The sequence below is a fragment of the Oncorhynchus clarkii genome, chromosome 5, assembly GCF_045791955.1.
Source record: "Oncorhynchus clarkii lewisi isolate Uvic-CL-2024 chromosome 5, UVic_Ocla_1.0, whole genome shotgun sequence".
Taxonomy (NCBI): Eukaryota; Metazoa; Chordata; class Actinopteri; order Salmoniformes; family Salmonidae; genus Oncorhynchus; species Oncorhynchus clarkii.
This window is the reverse complement of record NC_092151.1, coordinates 72,519,695-72,540,253: the sequence shown is the minus strand read 5'-3', so window position 1 is coordinate 72,540,253 and position 20,559 is coordinate 72,519,695. Positions and strand designations below refer to the sequence as shown.

The 20,559-nt window shown below is 44.1% G+C and overlaps 1 protein-coding gene across 13 annotated transcripts in view; it reads left to right on the top strand.

Moving 5' to 3' along the window:
• The window catches only part of LOC139409355 (palladin-like), a 104,047-nt gene that overhangs the window by 36,731 nt on the left and 46,757 nt on the right, over positions 1-20,559 (top strand). For all 13 annotated transcript variants that reach the window (XM_071154389.1, XM_071154387.1, XM_071154379.1 and 10 more), the window contains exons 3-6: positions 16,910-17,085; positions 17,200-17,260; positions 19,033-19,144; positions 19,399-19,467. In XM_071154389.1, the coding sequence (XP_071010490.1) occupies positions 16,910-17,085; positions 17,200-17,260; positions 19,033-19,144; positions 19,399-19,467 (418 nt within the window). The remainder of the gene's footprint in view (positions 1-16,909; positions 17,086-17,199; positions 17,261-19,032; positions 19,145-19,398; positions 19,468-20,559) is intronic.

Below are 20,559 nucleotides of genomic sequence, written 5' to 3'. Positions count from 1 at the left end.
TGAATGTCCTTGAGTGGCCCAGCCAGAGCCCAGCCTTGAACCCGATCGAACATCTCTGGAGAGACCTGAAAATAGCTGTGCAGCGACGCCCTCCATCCAACCTGTCAGAGCTTGAGAGGATCTGCAGAGAACAATGGGAGAAACTTCCAAAATACAGGTGTGCCAATCTTGTAGCGTCATACCCAAGAAGACTTAAGACTGTAAATGCTGCCAAAGGTGCTTCAATATAGTACTGAGTAATGGGTCTGAATACTTACACTACTGTTCAAAAGTTTGGGGTCACTTAGAAATGTACTTGTTATTGAAAGAAAAGCACATTTTCTGCCCATTTAAATAACATCAAATTGATCAGAAATACAGTGTAGACATTGTTAATGTAAATGACTACTGTAGCTGGAAACAGCAGATTTTTTATGGAATATCTACATAGGCGTACAGAGGCCCATTATCAGCAACCATCACTCCTGTGTTCCCATGGCACGTTGTGTTAGCTAATCCAAGTTTATCATTTTAAAAGGCTAATTGATGATTAGAAAACCCTTTTGCAATTATGTTAGCACAGCTGAAAACTGTTGTCCTGATTAAAGAAGCAATGAAACTGGCCTTCTTTAGACTAGTTGAGTATCTGGAGCATCAGCATTTGTGGGTTCCATTGCAGCCTCAAAATGGCCAGAAACAACAAACTTCCATCTGCAACTCGTCAGTCTATTCTTGTTCTGACAAATGAAGGCTATTCCATGCAAGAAAATGCCAAGAAACTGAAGATCTTGTACAACGCTGTGTACTACCATCACAGAACAGCGCAAACTGTCTCTAACCAGAATAGAAAGAGGAGTGGGAGGTCGCTGTGTACAACTGAGCAAGAGGACAAGTACATTAGAGTGTCTAGTTTGAGAAACAGTCCTCAACTGGCAGCTTCATTAAATAGTACCCGCAAAACACCAGTCTCAACGTCAACAGTGAAGAGGCGACCTTCTAGGCAGAGTTGCAAAGAAAAAGCCATATCTCAGACTGGCCAATAAAAAGAAAAGATTAGGAGGGGCAAAATAACTGGACAACGGATGATTGGAAAAAAGTGCTATGTGCAGACAAATCTAAGTTTGAGGTGTTCGGATCACGAAGAAGAACATTCATGAGACGTAGAAAAAAATGAAAAGATGCTGGAGGAGTGCTTGACGCCATCTGTCAAGCATAGTGGAGGCAATGTGATGGTCTGGGGGTGCTTTGGTGGTGGTGAAGTGGGAGATTTGTACAGGGTAATAGGGATCTTGAAGAAGGAAGGCTATCACTTCATTTTGCAACGCCATGCCATACCCTGTGGACGGCGCGTAATTGGAGCCAATTTCCTCCTACAACAGGACAATGACCCAAAGCACAGCTCCAAACTATACAATAACTATTCAGGGAAGAAGCAGTCAGCTGGTATTCTGTCTATAATGGAGTGGCCAGCACAGTCACCGGATCTCAACCCTGTTGAGCTGTTGTGGGAGCAGCTTGACCGTATGGTACGTAAGAAGTCCCCATCAAGCCAGTCCAACTTGTGGGAGGTGCTTCAGGAAGCATGGGGTGAAATCTCTTCAGATTCCCTCAACAAATTGACAACTAGAATGCCAAAGGTCTGCAGGGCTGTAATTGCTGCAAATGGAGGATTCTTTGACGAAAGCAAAGTTTGAAGGACACAATTATTATTTCAATTAAAAAGCATTATTTATAACCATGTCAACTTCACCATATTTCCTATTAATTTTGCAACTTATTTAATTTATATTTTCATTGAAAACAAGGACATTTCTAAGTGACCCCAAACTTTTGAATGGTGGTCTATGTAAATATGATATTTCCGTTTTATTTTTTATAAATTTACAAACATTTCTAAAAACATGTTTTTGGTTTGTCATTATGGGGTATTGTGTGTAGATTGATGAGGTAATTAAAAAAGTTTTTTTTAGAATAACGCTGTAACGTAGCAAAATGTGGAAAAGGTCAAGTGGTCTGAATACTTTCCGAATGCACTGTATGGGCGAGATTAGTCTGTAGACCATTAGTGCCCCTTTTTCTAATCAGTTTTCAGATAAACTTGTTATGTTTCTGAGTGTCTGCATATTTTGTATATATAAAAAATATATATATATTTCACCTGTATTTTGACAGGGAGTCAATGTTAAGACCAGTCAAGTCCTGTTTAGCACAAACTGACACATCACAATGAAATAAACACATTAAACTACACATTCATATACACATTAAAATACATGTAATTATACACAACAATACACAGAAAGCAAAACACAATCATAAAAAACAGACATATTCTTCAGTAAAAAGGTCCCAAACAACAATATGGAATAATGCTGCCTGTTTCATTTCCAACAATGAATGTGTTGAATCAGTGCATTATGTTGTCGTTACTTTAACAGGTGCGTAGGTAACTGCAGTAGGAGGAGCTCATTTGTGTTTAGTGTTGAGGCCCGACCATATGTGTACCCACTGTTCCAAAGCCTTTAAGTGTCATTGTGCTTTCAGATCTATTTACAGTGATGTTTGCACAGGTTCTATAAAGTTCCTAAAGCCCAAGAGCCCTAGATTTTGCATGGCATTTCACAGCCGGGTGACTGTGTATTGGTTTTTAATGAGGAGATTGATATACTGCTCCCCAACTGGTGTGTCTGTATTAGTGAAATAGTTTCCTTATGTCTGTGAGTGTAGGTGGGTCTGTGAGTGTAGGTGGGTCTGTGAGTGTAGGTGGGTCTGTGAGTGTAGGTGGGTCTGCGAGTGTAGGTGGGTCTGCGAGTGCAGGTGGGTCTGTGAGTGTAGGTGGGTCTGCGAGTGTGGGTGGGTCTGCGAGTGCAGGTGGGTCTGCGAGTGTAGGTGGGTCTGCGAGTGTAGGTGGGTCTGCGAGTGCAGGTGGGTCTGCGAGTGCAGGTGGGTCTGCGAGTGTAGGTGGGTCTGCGAGTGCAGGTAGGTCTGCGAGTGCAGGTGGGTCTGCAAGTGTGCATGCATACTGTACTGTATGTGTGTGTTTGGAGAGTTTTTTAAACAAAAAACAAGCTAACTTGAGAACTTTACAGACTGTGGTCTTGGCCTGTCTTTGAAACTCCTCCAAGGGCATTACTGAATACTTTTTTTATATAAAAAATGTTGGTCTAAAATTCACTGTTGGTTGGTTTTATTTCAACTTCATGGTGCAGTTTGTAATTATGAATAAAGACGTAAGTGTTGCTCCTTAACTCTAGTCCAGTTTTTTTCTTTGCTTGATTCCTGTGGTCACCATTTGAGGAGAGACTGAGCATTATGCATGCCGTACATACTCTATCCTCATGTACACTTTTGGGTGGTGGGTGTGTGTTCTGGTCTCTAACCCTCTGTTCCGCTGTCCTGATGGAATCCATTCAAGGGCATCTCTATCCCTCTCCCTCTCCCCAAATTACTTTGTATTGTTCTGTGATTTCAAGTCTGAATCAGCCATTTACGAAACCTAACACACTCTCTCTCTCTCTCTGCTCTTATGGCTCTTTGGTCTTGTGGTGAAACTAAGCTTCGCTCTGTAAATCTTTCCATCAACAGCAGCGATTAACGACCGGGTCAGATGAGGTGACTGTGGCCCTCGACACGCACCAGAGAGGGCCAAGGATAGTTTTGTGGATGGTTTTATCTCATCCTTCACAATTCAACTTTTTGTCATGGCTTGCAATTTTTAGCATTTTTGGTGGTTCAGCCTTTGTGTTTACATCGATGTGTTGTGTAACAGATACTCAGAGGACCAGATAGCCCAAAATCCCTATTTTATACCTTAATGAGGCACATTCACAATAACCAGCTCTCCTACTCCCCACTCCCTCTGATAAATCCAACTGTAGGATACTGTACAGAACTCAGCTCACCTCAGGTTTATTTGTAAAGCTGGTAGGAGCAGCTGTTCTGATGGACGGAGGGGTGTAGTCAAGGTTCTAATAAAGTAGGGTTAGTGCATGTGTGTGGGGGGGGAGGGTTGTGGGGGATGTCTGGAAGTCGTCTGGCTTGGGGCCTAGGGGTGGGAGAGGAAAGGAGAGGCCAGGATAAAACACTCAGGTAATTTCTCCTAGCTTACACACCCAGCCATTGTGTGTATGTGTGTGTGTGTGTGTGTGTGTGTGTATGTCTGGACCAGAGTGTGTTTCCTACTGTTATTGTACTACAGGGTGTGTAATGGGAATAGGATGGTGAAGGTGAAGGGTGTGTTAATGAAGGGCTATCGTTCAGATCATTAAAAGTAATTTTTACACGGTGGCTGCGTCCTGCTCTCACACCCACAGTACCCACAGTACCCACAGTACCCACAGCTGCTAGGCCACATCTGGACTAGTCAGCCCAGCCCAGTGCTGCTCCATCTGAACAGTGAGAAAGAACAAGGAGAAGGAACAGTGAGAATGTCACGTCTGCTCCCACTCCCCCTCTCTGGCGCTCGAGGTTTGCCAGGCTGCTCATTATTACTCACACCTGTCACCATCGTGACGCGCACCGGTGCTTCATCGTTCACCTGGACTCCATCACGTCATTGATTGCCTCGCCTATATCTGTCACTTCCTCAGTTTCATATCTGCATTGATGTTGTTTTGTTTCTCTTGTCCAGACGCTGTTGTTTTTTAGTTTCATGTCTATTTGTTATTAAATCCTCACCCTGTACTTCCTTCCCATCTCCCAGCGTCTGTAGTTATGGAACAGTTACAAGAATAGTGAGGGGGAACAGTGAGAAGGAACAGAAAGAAGGAACAGTAAGAAGGAACAGTAAGAATAGCGAGGAGGAACAGTGAGAACAGTAAGAAGGAACAAACAGTGAGAAGGAACAGTAAGAAGGAACAGCGAGAAGGAACAGTGAGCAGGAACAAACAGTGAGGAGGAACAGTAAGAAGGAACAGTAAGAATAGCGAGGAGGAACAGTGAGAACAGTAAGAAGGAACAAACAGTGAGAAGGAACAGTAAGAAGGAACAGCGAGAAGGAACAGTGAGAAGGAACAAACAGTGAGGAGGAACAGTAAGAAGGAACAGCGAGAAGAAACAGTGAGAAGGAACAAACAGTGAGGAGGAACAGTAAGAAGGAACGAACAGTGAGAAGGAACAGTAAGAAGGAACAGCGAGAAGGAACAGTGAGAAGGAACAAACAGCGAGAAGGAATAGCAAGAAGGAACAGTAGGAAGGAACAGTGAGAATAGCGAGGAGGAACAGTGAGAACAGTAAGAAGGAACAAACAGTGAGAAGGAACAGTGAGAATAGCGAGGAGTAACAGTGAGAACAGTAAGAAGGAACAGTGAGAAGGAACAGTGAGAAGGAACAAACAGTGAGAAGGAACAGTAAGAAGGAACAGTGAGAATAGCGAGGAGGAACAGTGAGAACAGTAAGAAGGAGCAAACAGCGAGAAGGAACAGTAAGAAGGAACAAACAGTGAGAAGGAACAGGGAGAAGGAACAGTGAGAAGGAACAGTGAGAGCAGTAAGAAGGAACAGTAAAAAGGAACAGTGAGAAGGAACAAACAGTGAGAAGGAGCAGTGAGAAGGAACAGTGAGAAGGAACAGTGAGAACAGTAAGAAGGAACAGTGAGAACAGTAAAAAGGAACAGTGAGAAGGAACAGTGAGAAGGAACAGTGAGAGCAGTAAGAAGGAACAGCAAGAAGGAACAGTGAGAAGGAACAAACAGTGAGAAGGAACAGTAATAAGGAACAGTGAGAACAGCAAGAAGGAACAGTAAGAAGGAACAGTGAGAACAGTAAGAAGGAACAAACAGTAAGAAGGAACAGTGAGAACAGTAAGAAGGAACAGAGAGAACAGTAATAAAAAACAGTGAGAACAGTAAGAAGGAACAGAGAGAACAGTAATAAAAAACAGTGAGAACAGTGAGAAGGAACAAACAGTGAGAAGGAACAGTAAGAAGGAACAGTAAGAAGGAACAGTGAGAAAAGTGAGAAGGAACAGTGAGAAGGAACAGTGAGAAGGAACAGTGAGAAGGAACAGTGAGAAAGAACAGTAAGAAGGAACAGTAGGAAGGAATAGTGAGAATAGCGAGGAGGAACAGTAAGAACAGTAAGAAGGAACAAACAGTGAGAAGGAACAGTGAGAATAGCGAGGAGGTACAGTGAGAACAGTAAGAAGGAAAAGTCAGAAGGAAAAGTGAGAATAGCGAGGAGGAACAGTGAGAACAGTAAGAAGGAAAAGTCAGAAGGAACAAACAGTGAGAAGGAACAGTGAGAATAGCGAGGAGGAACAGTGAGAACAGTAAGAAGGAACAAACAGTGAGAAGGAACAGTAAGAAGGAACAAACAGTGAGAAGGAACAGTGAGAATAGCGAGGAGGAACAGTGAGAACAGTAAGAAGGAACAAACAGTGAGAAGGAACAGTAAGAAGGACCAGTAAGAAGGAAAACACAGTGAGAAGGAACAGTGAGAAGGAACAGTAAGAAGGAACGAACAGTGAGAAGGAACAGTAAGAAGGAACAGCGAGAAGGAACAGTGAGAAGGAACAAACAGCGAGAAGGAATAGCAAGAAGGAACAGTAAGGAACAGGAATAGCGAGGAGGAACAGTGAGAATGAACAGTGAGAAGGAACAGTGAGAATAGCGAGGAGTAACAGTGAGAACAGTAAGAAGGAACAGTGAGAAGAACAGTGAGAAGGAACAAACAAGAAGGAACAGTAAGAAGGAACAGTGAGAATAGAAGGAACAGTGAGAATAGGAACAGTAAGAAGGAACAAACAGTGAGAAGGAACAGGGAGAAGGAACAGTGAGAAGGAACAGTGAGAGCAGTAAGAAGGAACAGTAAAAAGGAACAGTGAGAAGGAACAAACAGTGAGAAGGAGCAGTGAGAAGGAACAGTGAGAAGGAACAGTGAGAACAGTAAGAAGGAACAGGAACAGTGAGAAGGAACAGTGAGAAGGAACAGTGAGAGCAGTAAGAAGGAACAGCAAGAAGGAACAGTGAGAAGGAACAAACAGTGAGAAGGAACAGTAATAAGGAACAGGTGTAATAAAAAACAGTGAGAACAGAAGGAACAGTGAGAATGAGAAGGAACAAACAGTGAGAAGGAACAGTAAGAAGGAACAGTAAGAAGGAACAGTGAGAAAAGTGAGAAGGAACAGTGAGAAGGAACAGTGAGAAGGAACAGTGAGAAGGAACAGTGAGAAGGAACAGTAAGAAGAACAGTAGGAAGGAATAGTGAGAATAGCGAGGAGGAACAGTAAGAACAGTAAGAAGGAACAAACAGTGAGAAGGAACAGTGAGAAGGAACAGTGAGAACAGTAAGAAGGAAAAGTCAGAAGGAGTGTACAGTGAGAACAGTAAGAAGGAAAAGTCAGAAGGAACAAACAGTGGAAGGAACAGTGAGAATAGCGAGGAGGAACAGTGAGAACAGTAAGAAGGAACAAACAGTGAGAAGGAACAGTAAGAAGGAACAAACAGTGAGAAGGAACAGTGAGAATAGCGAGGAGGAACAGTGAGAACAGTAAGAAGGAACAAACAGTGAGAAGGAACAGTAAGAAGGACCAGTAAGAAGGAAAAACAGTGAGAAGGAACAGTGAGAAGGAACAGGAGGAACGAACAGTGAGAAGGAACAGTAAGAAGGAACAGCGAGAAGGAACAGTGAGAAGGAACAAACAGCGAGAAGGAATAGCAAGAAGGAACAGTAGGAAGGAACAGTGAGAATAGCGAGGAGAACAGTGAGAACAGTAAGAAGGAACAAACAGTGAGAAGGAACAGTGAGAATAGCGAGGAGTAACAGTGAGAACAGTAAGAAGGAACAGTGAGAAGAACAGTGAGAAGGAACAAACAGTGAGAAGGAACAGTAAGAAGGAACAGTGAGAATGAGGAACAGTGAGAACAGTAAGAAGGAGCAAACAGCGAGAAGGAACAGTAAGAAGGAACAAACAGTGAGAAGGAACAGGGAGAAGGAACAGTGAGAAGGAACAGTGAGAGCAGTAAGAAGGAACAGTAAAAAGGAACAGTGAGAAGGAACAAACAGTGAGAAGGAGCAGTGAGAAGGAACAGTGAGAAGGAACAGTGAGAACAGTAAGAAGGAACAGTGAGAACAGTAAAAAGGAACAGTGAGAAGGAACAGTGAGAAGGAACAGTGAGAGCAGTAAGAAGGAACAGCAAGAAGGAACAGTGAGAAGGAAGGAACAGTGAGAACAGCAAGAAGGAAGGAACAGTAAGAAGGAACAGTGAGAACAGTAAGAAGGAACAGAGAGAACAGTAATAAAAAACAGTGAGAACAGTAAGAAGGAACAGAGAGAACAGTAATAAAAAACAGTGAGAACAGTGAGAAGGAACAAACAGTGAGAAGGAACAGTAAGAAGGAACAGTAAGAAGGAACAGTGAGAAAAGTGAGAAGGAACAGTGAGAAGGAACAGTGAGAAGGAACAGTGAGAAGGAACAGTAAGAAGGAACAGTGAGAAAAGTGAACAGTGAGAACAGTAAGAAGGAAAAGTCAGAAGGAACAAACAGTGAGAAGGAACAGTAAGAAGGAACAAACAGTGAGAAGGAACAGTGAGAATAGCGAGGAGGAACAGTGAGAACAGTAAGAAGGAACAAACAGTGAGAAGGAACAGTAAGAAGGACCAGTAAGAAGGAAAACACAGTGAGAAGGAACAGTGAGAAGGAACAGTAAGAAGAACGAACAGTGAGAAGGAACAGTGAGGAACAGTGAGAAGGAACAAACAGCGAGAAGGAATAGCAAGAAGGAACAGTAGGAAGGAACAGTGAGAATAGCGAGGAGGAACAGTGAGAACAGTAAGAAGGAACAAACAGTGAGAAGGAACAGTGAGAATAGCGAGGAGTAACAGTGAGAACAGTAAGAACAGTGAGAAGGAACAAACTGTGAGAAGGAACAGTAAGAAGGAACAGTGAGAATAGCGAGGAGGAACAGTGAGAACAGTAAGAAGGAGCAAACAGCGAGAAGGAACAGTAAGAAGGAACAAACAGTGAGAAGGAACAGGGAGAAGGAACAGTGAGAAGGAACAGTGAGAGCAGTAAGAAGGAACAGTAAAAAGGAACAGTGAGAAGGAACAAACAGTGAGAAGGAGCAGTGAGAAGGAACAGTGAGAAGGAACAGTGAGAACAGTAAGAAGGAACAGTGAGAACAGTAAAAAGGAACAGTGAGAAGGAACAGTGAGAAGGAACAGTGAGAGCAGTAAGAAGGAACAGCAAGAAGGAACAGTGAGAAGGAACAAACAGTGAGAAGGAACAGTAATAAGGAACAGTGAGAACAGCAAGAAGGAACAGTAAGAAGGAACAGTGAGAACAGTAAGAAGGAACAAACAGTAAGAAGGAACAGTGAGAACAGTAAGAAGGAACAGAGAGAACAGTAATAAAAAACAGTGAGAACAGTAAGAAGGAACAGAGAGAACAGTAATAAAAAACAGTGAGAACAGTGAGAAGGAACAAACAGTGAGAAGGAACAGTAAGAAGGAACAGTAAGAAGGAACAGTGAGAAAAGTGAGAAGGAACAGTGAGAAGGAACAGTGAGAAGGAACAGTGAGAAGGAACAGTGAGAAGGAACAGTAAGAAGGAACAGTAGGAAGGAATAGTGAGAATAGCGAGGAGGAACAGTAAGAACAGTAAGAAGGAACAAACAGTGAGAAGGAACAGTGAGAATAGCGAGGAGGTACAGTGAGAACAGTAAGAAGGAAAAGTCAGAAGGAAAAGTGAGAATAGCGAGGAGGAACAGTGAGAACAGTAAGAAGGAAAAGTCAGAAGGAACAAACAGTGAGAAGGAACAGTGAGAATAGCGAGGAGGAACAGTGAGAACAGTAAGAAGGAACAAACAGTGAGAAGGAACAGTAAGAAGGAACAAACAGTGAGAAGGAACAGTGAGAATAGCGAGGAGGAACAGTGAGAACAGTAAGAAGGAACAAACAGTGAGAAGGAACAGTAAGAAGGACCAGTAAGAAGGAAAACACAGTGAGAAGGAACAGTGAGAAGGAACAGTAAGAAGGAACCGTGAGAACAGTAAGAAGGAACAGTGAGAACAGTAAGAAGGAACAAACAGTGAGAATGAACAGTGAGAAGGAACAGTGAGAATAGCGAGGAGGAACAGTAAGAACAGTAAGAAGGAACAAACAGTGAGAAGGAACAGTGAGAATAGCGAGGAGTAACAGTGAGAACAGTAAGAAGGAACAAACAGTGAGAATGAACAGTGAGAAGGAACAGTGAGAATAGCGAGGAGGAACAGTAAGAACAGTAAGAAGGAACAAACAGTGAGAAGGAACAGTGAGAATAGCGAGGAGGTACAGTGAGAACAGTAAGAAGGAAAAGTCAGAAGGAAAAGTGAGAATAGCGAGGAGGAACAGTGAGAACAGTAAGAAGGAAAAGTCAGAAGGAACAAACAGTGAGAAGGAACAGTGAGAATAGCGAGGAGGAACAGTGAGAACAGTAAGAAGGAACAAACAGTGAGAAGGAACAGTAAGAAGGACCAGTAAGAAGGAAAACACAGTGAGAAGGAACAGTAAGAAGGAACAGTAAGAAGGAACCGTGAGAACAGTAAGAAGGAACCGTGAGAACAGTAAGAAGGAACAAACAGTGAGAATGAACAGTGAGAAGGAACAGTGAGAAGGAACAGTGAGAGCAGTAAGAAGGAACAGTGAGAGCAGTAAGAAGGAACAGTAAGAAGGAACAGTGAGAAGGAACAAACAATGAGAAGGACCAGTAAGAAGGAACAGTGAGAACAGTAAGAAGGAACAGTAAGAAGGAACAGTGAGAACAGTAAGAAGGAACAGTGAGAACAGTAATAAAAAAACAGTGAGAACAGTAAGAACAGTAAGAAGGAACAAACTGTGAGAAGGAACAGTAAGAAGGAACAGTGAGGCCTCCCGGGTGGCGCAGTGGTTAAGGGCGCTGTACTGCAGCGCCAGCTGTGCCATCAGAGTCCCTGGGTTCGCGCCCCGCGACCGGGAGGTCCGTGGGGCGACGCACAATTGGCCTAGCGTCGTCCGGGTTAGGGAGGGCTTGGTCGGTAGGGATGTCCTTGTCTCATCGCGCACCAGCGACTCCTGTGGCGGGCCGGGCGCAGTGCGCGCTAACCAAGGTTGCCAGGTGCACGGTGTAGCCTCCGACACATTGGTGCGGCTGGCTTCCGGGTTGGATGCGCGCTGTGTTAAGAAGCAGTGCGGCTGGTTGGGTTGTGTATCGGAGGACGCATGACATTCAACCTTCGTCTCTCCCGAGCCCGTATGGGAGTTGTAGCGATGAGACAAGATAGTAGCTACTAACAATTGGATACCACAAAATTGGGGAGAAAAAAGGGGTAAAAATTTGAAGAAGGAACAGTGAGAAAAGTGAGAAGGAACAGTGAGAACAGGGAGAAGGAACAGTGAGAAGGAACAGCGAGAACAGTGAGAAGGAACAGTAAGAAGGAACAGTGAGAACAGTGAGAAGGAACAGTGAAAACAGGGAGAAGGAACAGTGAGAAGAAACAGCGAGAACAGTGAGAAGGAACAGTAAGAAGGAACAGTGAGAACAGGGAGAAGGAACAGTGAGAAGGAACAGTGAGAACAGGGAGAAGGAACAGTGAGAAGGAACAGCGAGAACAGTGAGAACAGGGAGAAGGAACAGTGAGAAGGAACAGCGAGAACAGTGAGAACAGGGAGAAGGAACAGTGAGAAGGAACAGCGAGAACAGCGAGAACAGGGAGAAGGAACAGTGAGAACAGCGAGAAGGAACAGTGTGAAGGAACATTAAGAAGGAACAGTATGAACAGTAAGAAGGAACAGTGAGAACAGCAAGAAGGAACAGTGAGAACAGTGTGAAGGAACATTGAAAAGGAACAGCAAGAAGGAACATCGAGAACAGCGAGAACAGGGAGAAGGAACAGTGAGAACAGCGAGAAGGAACAGTGTGAAGGAACATTAAGAAGGAACAGTATGAACAGTAAGAAGGAACAGTGAGAACAGCAAGAAGGAACAGTGAGAACAGTGAGAAGGAACAGCGAGAAGGAACAGTGAGAACAGTGTGAAGGAACATTGAGAAGGAACGGCAATAAGGAACAGTGAGAACAGTAAGAAGGAACAGTAAGAAGGAACAGCGAAAAGGAACAGTGAGAACAGTGAGAACAGTGTGAAGGAACATTGAGAAGGAACAGCAAGAAGGAACAGTGAGAACAGTAAGAAGGAACAGTAAGAAGGAACAATGAGAAGGAACAGCGAGAAGGAACAGTAAGAAGGAACAGTATGAACAGTAAGAAGGAACAGTGAGAACAGCAGGGTTATGTTGAGCAGTGAGAACAGTAAGAAGGAACAGTAAGAAGGAACAGTGAGAAGGAACAGAGAGAATAGCGAGGAGGAACAGCGAGAAGGAACAGTAAGAAGGAAAGTATGAACAGTAAGAAGGAAAGTATGAAAGTATGAACAGTAAGAAGGAACAATGAGAACAGTAAGAAGGAACAGTGAAAAGGAACCGTAAGAAGGAACAGCGAGAAAGAACAGTGAGAGGGAACAGTGAGAAGGAACAGTGAGAAGGAACAGTGAGAAGGAACAGTGAGAAGAGGGAACAGTGAGAAGGAACAGTGAGAAGGAACAGTGAGAAGGAACAGTGAGAGGGAACAGCGAGAAGGAACAGTGAGAACAGTAAGAAGGAACAGTAAGATCAGTGAGAAGGAACAGTGAGAACAGTAAGAAAAGTGAGTTATGTTCAGCACATTCCACATCCTGGCTAAACAAAGTTACATGGAGTGGGGTTTAAACAAGGAACATTGCAGATAGTCTGTTTCTAACTGAGTTTACTCAGTAATTATACATAATAGCAGGTCATTAGGGTTTGATTAATCTGAGGTTTTATTGTGGTGCTCACTGGGAGTTTACTCTGCAGTTCTGGCTTCCTGTTAGGTTGAACATCGGCTCCTGGATGCCTACTCTGCTCTCCTCTCGTTCCCTCTATATTAACTGTACCCTCTAGTGAATGTATAGTCCAAATTGTTCCAGCTAAATGGTGGTATCCCCCAGTGTGGGATACTTCAAACTGGGAGCATGTGGCACTGAGAATCTGAGGGAGACTATGAGTCATTGTGATTATCGTAGAGAAATGGGGACTCAACAGAAACAGTTTGGCATGAGAGCAACAAAAAAAAACACAAATCCCATTGATTTTTAATTCAGAGCTAATTCCCAGAAGATGGATTTTAACCAACCAAGTTATTTCGTTTTTTCTAATGTGAGAAATGGATCCTGAACCACGCAGACATATTGCTTTGCTCAAACAATCAAGACTTTCAATTTCCTTCTGCTGTCAGCTCAGTGCACTGTATCCACGGAACTGTTTCAGCTCCTCAACTCAAGCCTTTGATATTACTGAGAATTATAAATCAGATCAAACAGCAAACCCATGCTCTTGGGTAGAGGGAAAAGCACTGTACAAAGACTTGGCATGTTTGTCACAGACTGCCTCATCAGTACAGTGGAGATAGCTGTGGATGTTTGGAGCGTAGCTGACTATTGGCCTCCAGTTGCCTGTGTGGATGACATGCTGCTGCTGCTGGATAACACAAGGCCTCCCTGCCTCCCTGCTCGAGGCCTCGTGTCACTAACAGACCTGATCTGTTTCCTATAATTTAACACATAACTAACTGTCTTCCTGGACGATAGGCTGTGGCTAACTTTCCTTCATTTCACTTAATCAGGAAATAAGGAAGAGAACCCAGTTACGAGAGGTTAATATTAGAGCTGTAGCAGTAGGAGCAGTTCAGTGCCGTCACAATATAGGGTTATGACTAGCCTCACTAACCATGCTAAGACACACAACTGGTATCGAGACTAGGTCATTACTAAGGGGAAAGCAGTGGTTGTAGCAACAGTTCAGAGCAGTCCCAGTTACAGCACACTCTTAGAAGAAAAGGTGCTATCTAGAACCTAAAAGGGTTCTTCGGCTGTCCCCATAGTAGAACCCTTTGAAGAAGCCTTTTTGGTTCCAGGTAGAACACTTTTGGGTTACATATAGGACACTTTCCACAGGGGTTTAACATGCAACCCAAAAGGGTTTGACGTGGAACCAAAAAGTATCCTCCCTGGAACCAACAAACGTTCTCCTATGGGAGAACAGCTGAATGTCCCCAAGTGTAGGCTTATGACTAGCCTTGCTTACCATGCTAAGACATACAGTTGAAGTCGAAAGTTTACATACACTTAGGTTGGAGTCATTAAAACTCATTTTTCAACCACTCCACAAATTTCTTGTTAACGAACTATAGTTTTGGCAAGTCGGTTAGGACATCTACTTTGTGCATGACGCAAGTAATTTTTCCAACAATTGTTTACAGACAGATTATTTCACTTATAATTCGGATATATTGAAGCAACATTTCAAGACATCCGTCAGGAAGTTAAAGCTTGGTCGCAAATGGGTCTTGCAAATGTACAATGACCCCAAGCATACTTCCAAAGTTGTGGCAAAATGGCTTAAGGACAACAAAGTCAAGTTATTGGAGTGGCCATCACAAAGCCCTGACCTCAATCCCATAGAATATGTGTGGGCAGAACTGAAAAAGTGTGTGCGAGCAAGGAGGCCTACACACCTGACTCAGTTACACCAGCTTTGTCAGGAGGAATGGGCCAAAATTCACCCAACTTATTGTGGGAAGCTTGTGGAAGGCTACCCGAAGGGTTTGACCCAAGTTAAACAATTTAAAGGCAATGTTACCAAATACTAATTGAGTGTATGTAAACTTCTGACCCACTGGGAATGTGATGAAGGAAATAAAAGCTGAAATAAATCATCCTCTCTACTACTATTCTGGCATTTCACATTCTTAAAATAAAGTGGTGATCCTAACTGACCTAAAACAGGGAATTTTTACTAGGATTAAATGTCAGGAATTGAGTTTAAATGTTTTTGGCTCAGGTGTATGTAAACTTCTGACTTCAACTGTAGCTATTACAGGGAATAACCCCTTTTCTCATTCAGTTCAGTGCAGTCTGACAGTCGGAATATTATGACTAAATCCCTTCGGCTCATCCACCTGCCAGTGGTGCTAATGAATTGTGTTGTGCGATCCCGTTTCGATAATGACAGAGTGTTGTGTATGCAGTTGTCCTTTCAGAGCCTGCCTGACACACCACTCATTCACACTCTTGTTCTACCCAGCACTCTCATTCACTTTCTCCATCCCTTTCTTCTCTCAGCATCTCTCTCACGTCAGGTGTAAATAATAGGCAAAATAAAAGGCCTGCCTGCCTTTGCCTGCCTGCCTGCCTGCCTTTGCCTGCCTGCCTGCCTGTCTGTCCTGACATCTGACTGGCAGGGTGAAGTGAGGGTATAATGTAAAGTGTATAATAGCCAGGCAGAGGAATGCAGGGCATTTTATACAGCGTTCCAGAAAGGCTGGAATCTCCCGAGGTCTGCCATCGGCGGAACAGAACAGCTGTGCTTCGTCCATTCTGAATTCCTGCTCCTCCTCCTTCTCCTCTCACTGCTGGGGTTAATGGGCAGGCAATAAAGTTACAGCTGTATAGGAGCATGTTTTCTCATTTTATAGGAGGAGCAAAAGTATGGCGAAGCAGGAGTGAGATGGTTCTGGGAATATTGTGGCCGTGTTTGAAGTGGTGACATGGTAGTAGTGGTTGGTTTGATCATTGGCTCTGTGAACAGATATGAGACAGATTGGGTCTGGTAGACTGTCTCCTTTCTGTTTCTTGCAATAGACAGTCTGTAGACTATTTTAGGCCTGTTTACTGTGGTAGACTGTCTCATGTCTGTCTAGTCTGGTAGGCTGTCTCATGCCTGTCTAGTCTGGTAGGCTGTCTCATGCCTGTCTAGTCTGGTAGTCTGTCTCATGCCTGTTTAGTCTGGTAGACTGTCTCATGCCTGTCTAGTCTGGTAGGCCGTCTCATGCCTGTTTAGTCTGGTAGACTGTCTCATGCCTGTTTAGTGTGGTAGACAGTCTGTAGACTATTTTAGGCCTGTCTAGTCTGGTAGGCTGTCTCATATGCCTGTCTAGTCTGGTAGACTGTCTCATGCCTGTCTAGTCTGGTAGGCTGTCTCATGCCTGTTTAGTCTGGTAGACTGTCTCATGCCTGTTTAGTATGGTAGACTGTCTCATGCCTGTTTAGTCTGGTAGACTGTCTCATGCCTGTTTAGTGTTTTAGACAGTCTGTAGACTATTTTAGGCCTGTTTAGTCTGGTAGACTGTCTCATGCCTGTTTAGTGTGGTAGACAGTCTGTAGACTATTTTAGGCCTGTTTAGTGTGGTAGACTGTCTGTAGACTGTCTTATGCCTCCTGCAATCCAGAGAGGGGAGAAGTGAGTGAGAAGTGAGTGATTGATTGAGCAAGGCAGGTATCGAGCAAGGCAGGTCCCACCAGACCACGCTCCAGCCCAGGCAGAAACTCAGACGTCTGGGGTTAGGGAAGGAGGGGATGTGCCTGTTTCCTGTAACTCTGTGTTTTGTCATTGCCTCAGCGCTGAGCTTGAGCAGGTACGGAAACACTCTCTGAGACATGCCCAGAGGGTAGAGGTGTCTGTGAAGGCATATGTGTGAGAAAAAGTCGAATACAACTTTGTATCTACACTGCACAGTGGACATGGTGTTGAGAGTGAAAAATGGGACTCATAAATGAATGCACAGTATAAACAGTAACCACACATAAACTAAGGTTGGATAACATTTGTATGGAAACCATGAAAGATTTCAATGATCCCAAAACCAATGTATCACAGATGAGTGGCGGTGTCTGTCCGGCAGTACTCAGGTATGTGGGTGCGTTTGGAGGGGGGTTTACAGTAATCTGATTAATTACTCTGATTGGCAGACCACAGTCTTCATAGTCTTGATTATAACCGCTAATCTAAAATGAATTAAATAGTTTTATCTTAAGTGATGGCTCTTACTTGTATCAACACATTGGTGGGGCCTATGGCTGTTTGTAGAGTGGTATTTAAGTGAATGTTTTCTCTGTGTGTGTCCAGGTGGTTCTGTGAGGGGCGGGAGCTGCACCACTGTCCTGACATCCAGATCTGGAGGGATGGTGCCCTACACACGCTGGTGATCGCTGAGGCCTTCGAGGACGACACGGGACGCTACACCTGCGTGGCCTCCAACAGCCTGGGGGCGGACAACACCTCGGCAGAGGTCTACATCCAGGGTAACTGCTACTATCTCTGCACTCACTGTTATTCAATTCCTGTCATTTGAATGAATGTACAGACAACTCTCACTGAAAGGTCTCTATTTCTCATCCCTCTGTGCCTCTGTTCAGGTGCTTCATCCTCCGACTCAGAAGGAGAAGTGTCAAAGTCCAGATCAGGAGCCATGCCTCAGTACGTTTTGTGTGTGTGTGTGTGTGTGTGTGTGTGTGTGTGTGTGTGTGTGTGTGTGTGTGCATGCCTGTGTCTTAGCATGAACCTCTCACCACCCTTCACCTTGTGAGCCTTAACCCCTTCCTAACCCTGTGGTTAGGTCAAGGTCAACTGGGCCCTCCAGGCGGTAATCAGGCTAGCTGCTTGCTCTAATTTAACTAGCCCTATAAAACTGTCGAATTACCTTATAACCCTGGCCAGTGAAACTCTGGGTCATTTAGATAATGAGAGGTCTCTGGGGGGCAGCCGTCTCCCTCTCTCTTTCTCAATTAAAATACATTTTAATTTAAGGGCTTTATTGACATGGGAAACATATGTTTACATTGCCAAAGCAAGTGAAATAGATAATAAACAAAAGTGAAATAAACAATTAAAAAAACAGTAAACATTACACTCACAAAAGTTACAAAAATAATAAAGACATTTCAAATGTCATATATATACTGTGTTGTAATGATGTGCAAATAGTTAAAGTACAAAAGGGAAAATAAATAAACATAAATATGGGTTGTATTTACAGTGGTGTTTGTTTTTCACTGGTTGCACTTTTCTTGTGGCAACAGGTCACAAATCTTGCTGCTGTGATGGTACACGGTGCTATTTCACCCAATAGATATGGTGTTTGTTTTCAAATTCTTTATGGGTCTGTGTAATCTGAGGGAAATATGTGTCTCTAATATGGCCATACATTGGGCAGGAGGTTAGGAAGTGCAGCTCAGTTTCCACCTCATTTTGTGGGCAGTGTGCACATAGCCTGTCTTCTCTTGAGAGCCAGGTCTGCCTACGGCGACCTTTCTCAATAGCAAGGCTATGCTCACGGAGTCTGTACATAGTCAAAGCTTTCCTTAAGTTTGGGTCAGTCACAGTGGTCAGGTATTCTGCCACTGTGTACTCTCTGTTTAGGGCCAAATAACAATCTAGTTTGCGCTGTTATTTTGTTTGGGTCTAATTGTGTTGCTCTCCTGGGGCTCTGTGGGGTCTATTTGTGTTTGTGAACAGAGCCCCAGGACCAGCTTGCTTAGGGGACTCTTCTCCAGGTTCATCTCTCTGTAGGTGATGGCTTTGTTATGGAAGGTTTGGGAATCGCTTCCTTTTCGGTGGTTGTAGAATTAAAGTCTCTTTTCTGGATTTTGATCATTAGCGGGTATCGGCCTAATTCTGCTCTGTATGCATTATTTGGTGTTTTACGTTGTACACAGAGGATATTTTTGCAAAATCTGCATGCAGTCTCAATTTGGTGTTTATCCCATTTTGTGAATTCTTGCTTGGTGAGCGGACCCCAGACCTCATAACCATAAAGGGAAATGGGTTCTATAAGTGATTCAAGTATTTTTAGCCAGATCCTAATTGGTGTGCCAAATTTGATGTCCCCTTTGATGGCATAGAAGGCCCTTCTTGCCTCTCTCTCTCTCTGTCTCTGTCATTATCTCTCTGTGTATCTCCCACCTGTCCCTCCCTGTCTTCACTCTGCCTTCACTACTCCTTCATCGGCTCTTCTGTTTACACATTAACGTCTTGGCTCTCATTCTCAGTGACATCATCTTAGTCCATTTTCATATGGTCCAAAGTCATTTATAAGGTGTAAATTGACGGCTTTGTGTGTTTATAGCATCAGACGTGTGTGAGAGCAGACAATTATTGCAAATAGTAGTAATTATACATTTACTGCACAGTTTTGTTTACTCTCTCTAAATGGCTACTCTGATGAACAGACCTAATGCTGTCTGTTTTAGGGTCCAGAAGAAGACGACTTCAATCTCCCTGTCCATTCGTTCACCTTCACCCAAGAGCCCTGAGGCTGTACCTCACCGCTCCACCCTGGTCCTATCTGCACCCCCACACCGGGTAGGACACACACACACACACACACACACACACACACACACACACACACACACACACACACACACACACACACACACACACACACACACACACACACACACACACACACACACACACACACACACACACACACACACACACACAAACACACACAGCAGTATACAATCTGGAAGGGTCATTATGAATAACAACAGCAAGTGTTCTCAAGATAGATACTTTATGGTCAGATTACATCTCTCTATCTTGTCCTCCAGATGCAGAGTCCAGTTTCTTCACTATATGGAGGTGGCGGTCCTCTTACAGCGCCCCCTATCTTTACCAAGGTAAGACTACATCTGGAGTTATGGAAAAGTTGTGCATCACACACACATAATTGCAGACGTCCGCACGCTCCATCTCCCTGTAATAACACACCGTAGGAGGGGCGGGGGTCAGATTAAACATTCCATTTGAAGGGGTGCAGCCAGAAAGTTCCTGTCTCCTGCTCTACCCATTCTGTAACCTACAACTGCTCCTCCCCTCCTCCCTCAGCCCACCTCAGACCATACGTCATGGTCTGTGTGCTGGTGGGATGCGAGCCGGCCGAGGCAGCGCATCAAACAGGCCTGCCAAACCGATATGGGTCAGGAGGGTTTCACTCCCATCCAGCCCTGCAGACTACAAATCATTTCCCAGCTCGTTACAAAAATACATTTGTTTGTCTTCACCCTCTCCTCCAGGAGCCGTAGGGCTTCATCTCAATGAGAATATGTGCTCTTTTTGGGTGAAGTCATGGGTGTGATGTTACCCTGGCTGTTGCACACACACATAGGCATAGACACACACACACACACACACACACACACACACACACACACACACACACACACACACACACACACACACACACACACACACACACACACTGAAACACACATACGCATGGACGCACACACTCGTAAACACACACACACAACGAGAGAGTTTCTGTTGCTGATATATAGGATGAGTCCTTTCACTGTGACACCTGTTGACTGGTTGGAGAGGTAACACAATGCTGCCATTGGCCCTTGCCTTGGCCTCTCAACGGATGGTTTCCTGCCTCTCTGATTGCAACACTAGAAGCTGTCACAGGATTGTCTGGATAGCCCTGCTGTGTCCTGTCCTTTTGTGAAACAGAGTGCTGTAAATGGGGTCAGTGTCTGCTGGCCTCCCACTCCCACGTGTGGTGTTCTGTTCTGTTCTGCTCTGCTTACTGATACTGTGTTGTCTTCCTCTCTGTCTATGTCTTCATTCATTTCCTCCTCTCCCACTTTTTTTTCTTAACCTTCCTTTCTTCCTTCTGATGTCTCTTTCTCCTCCTCTCCTTCGCTCTCTCTCCGTTTGTCTAACCCTGACCTTTTCTCTCTGTTTCTTTCTCAACTTTACCTTGCCCC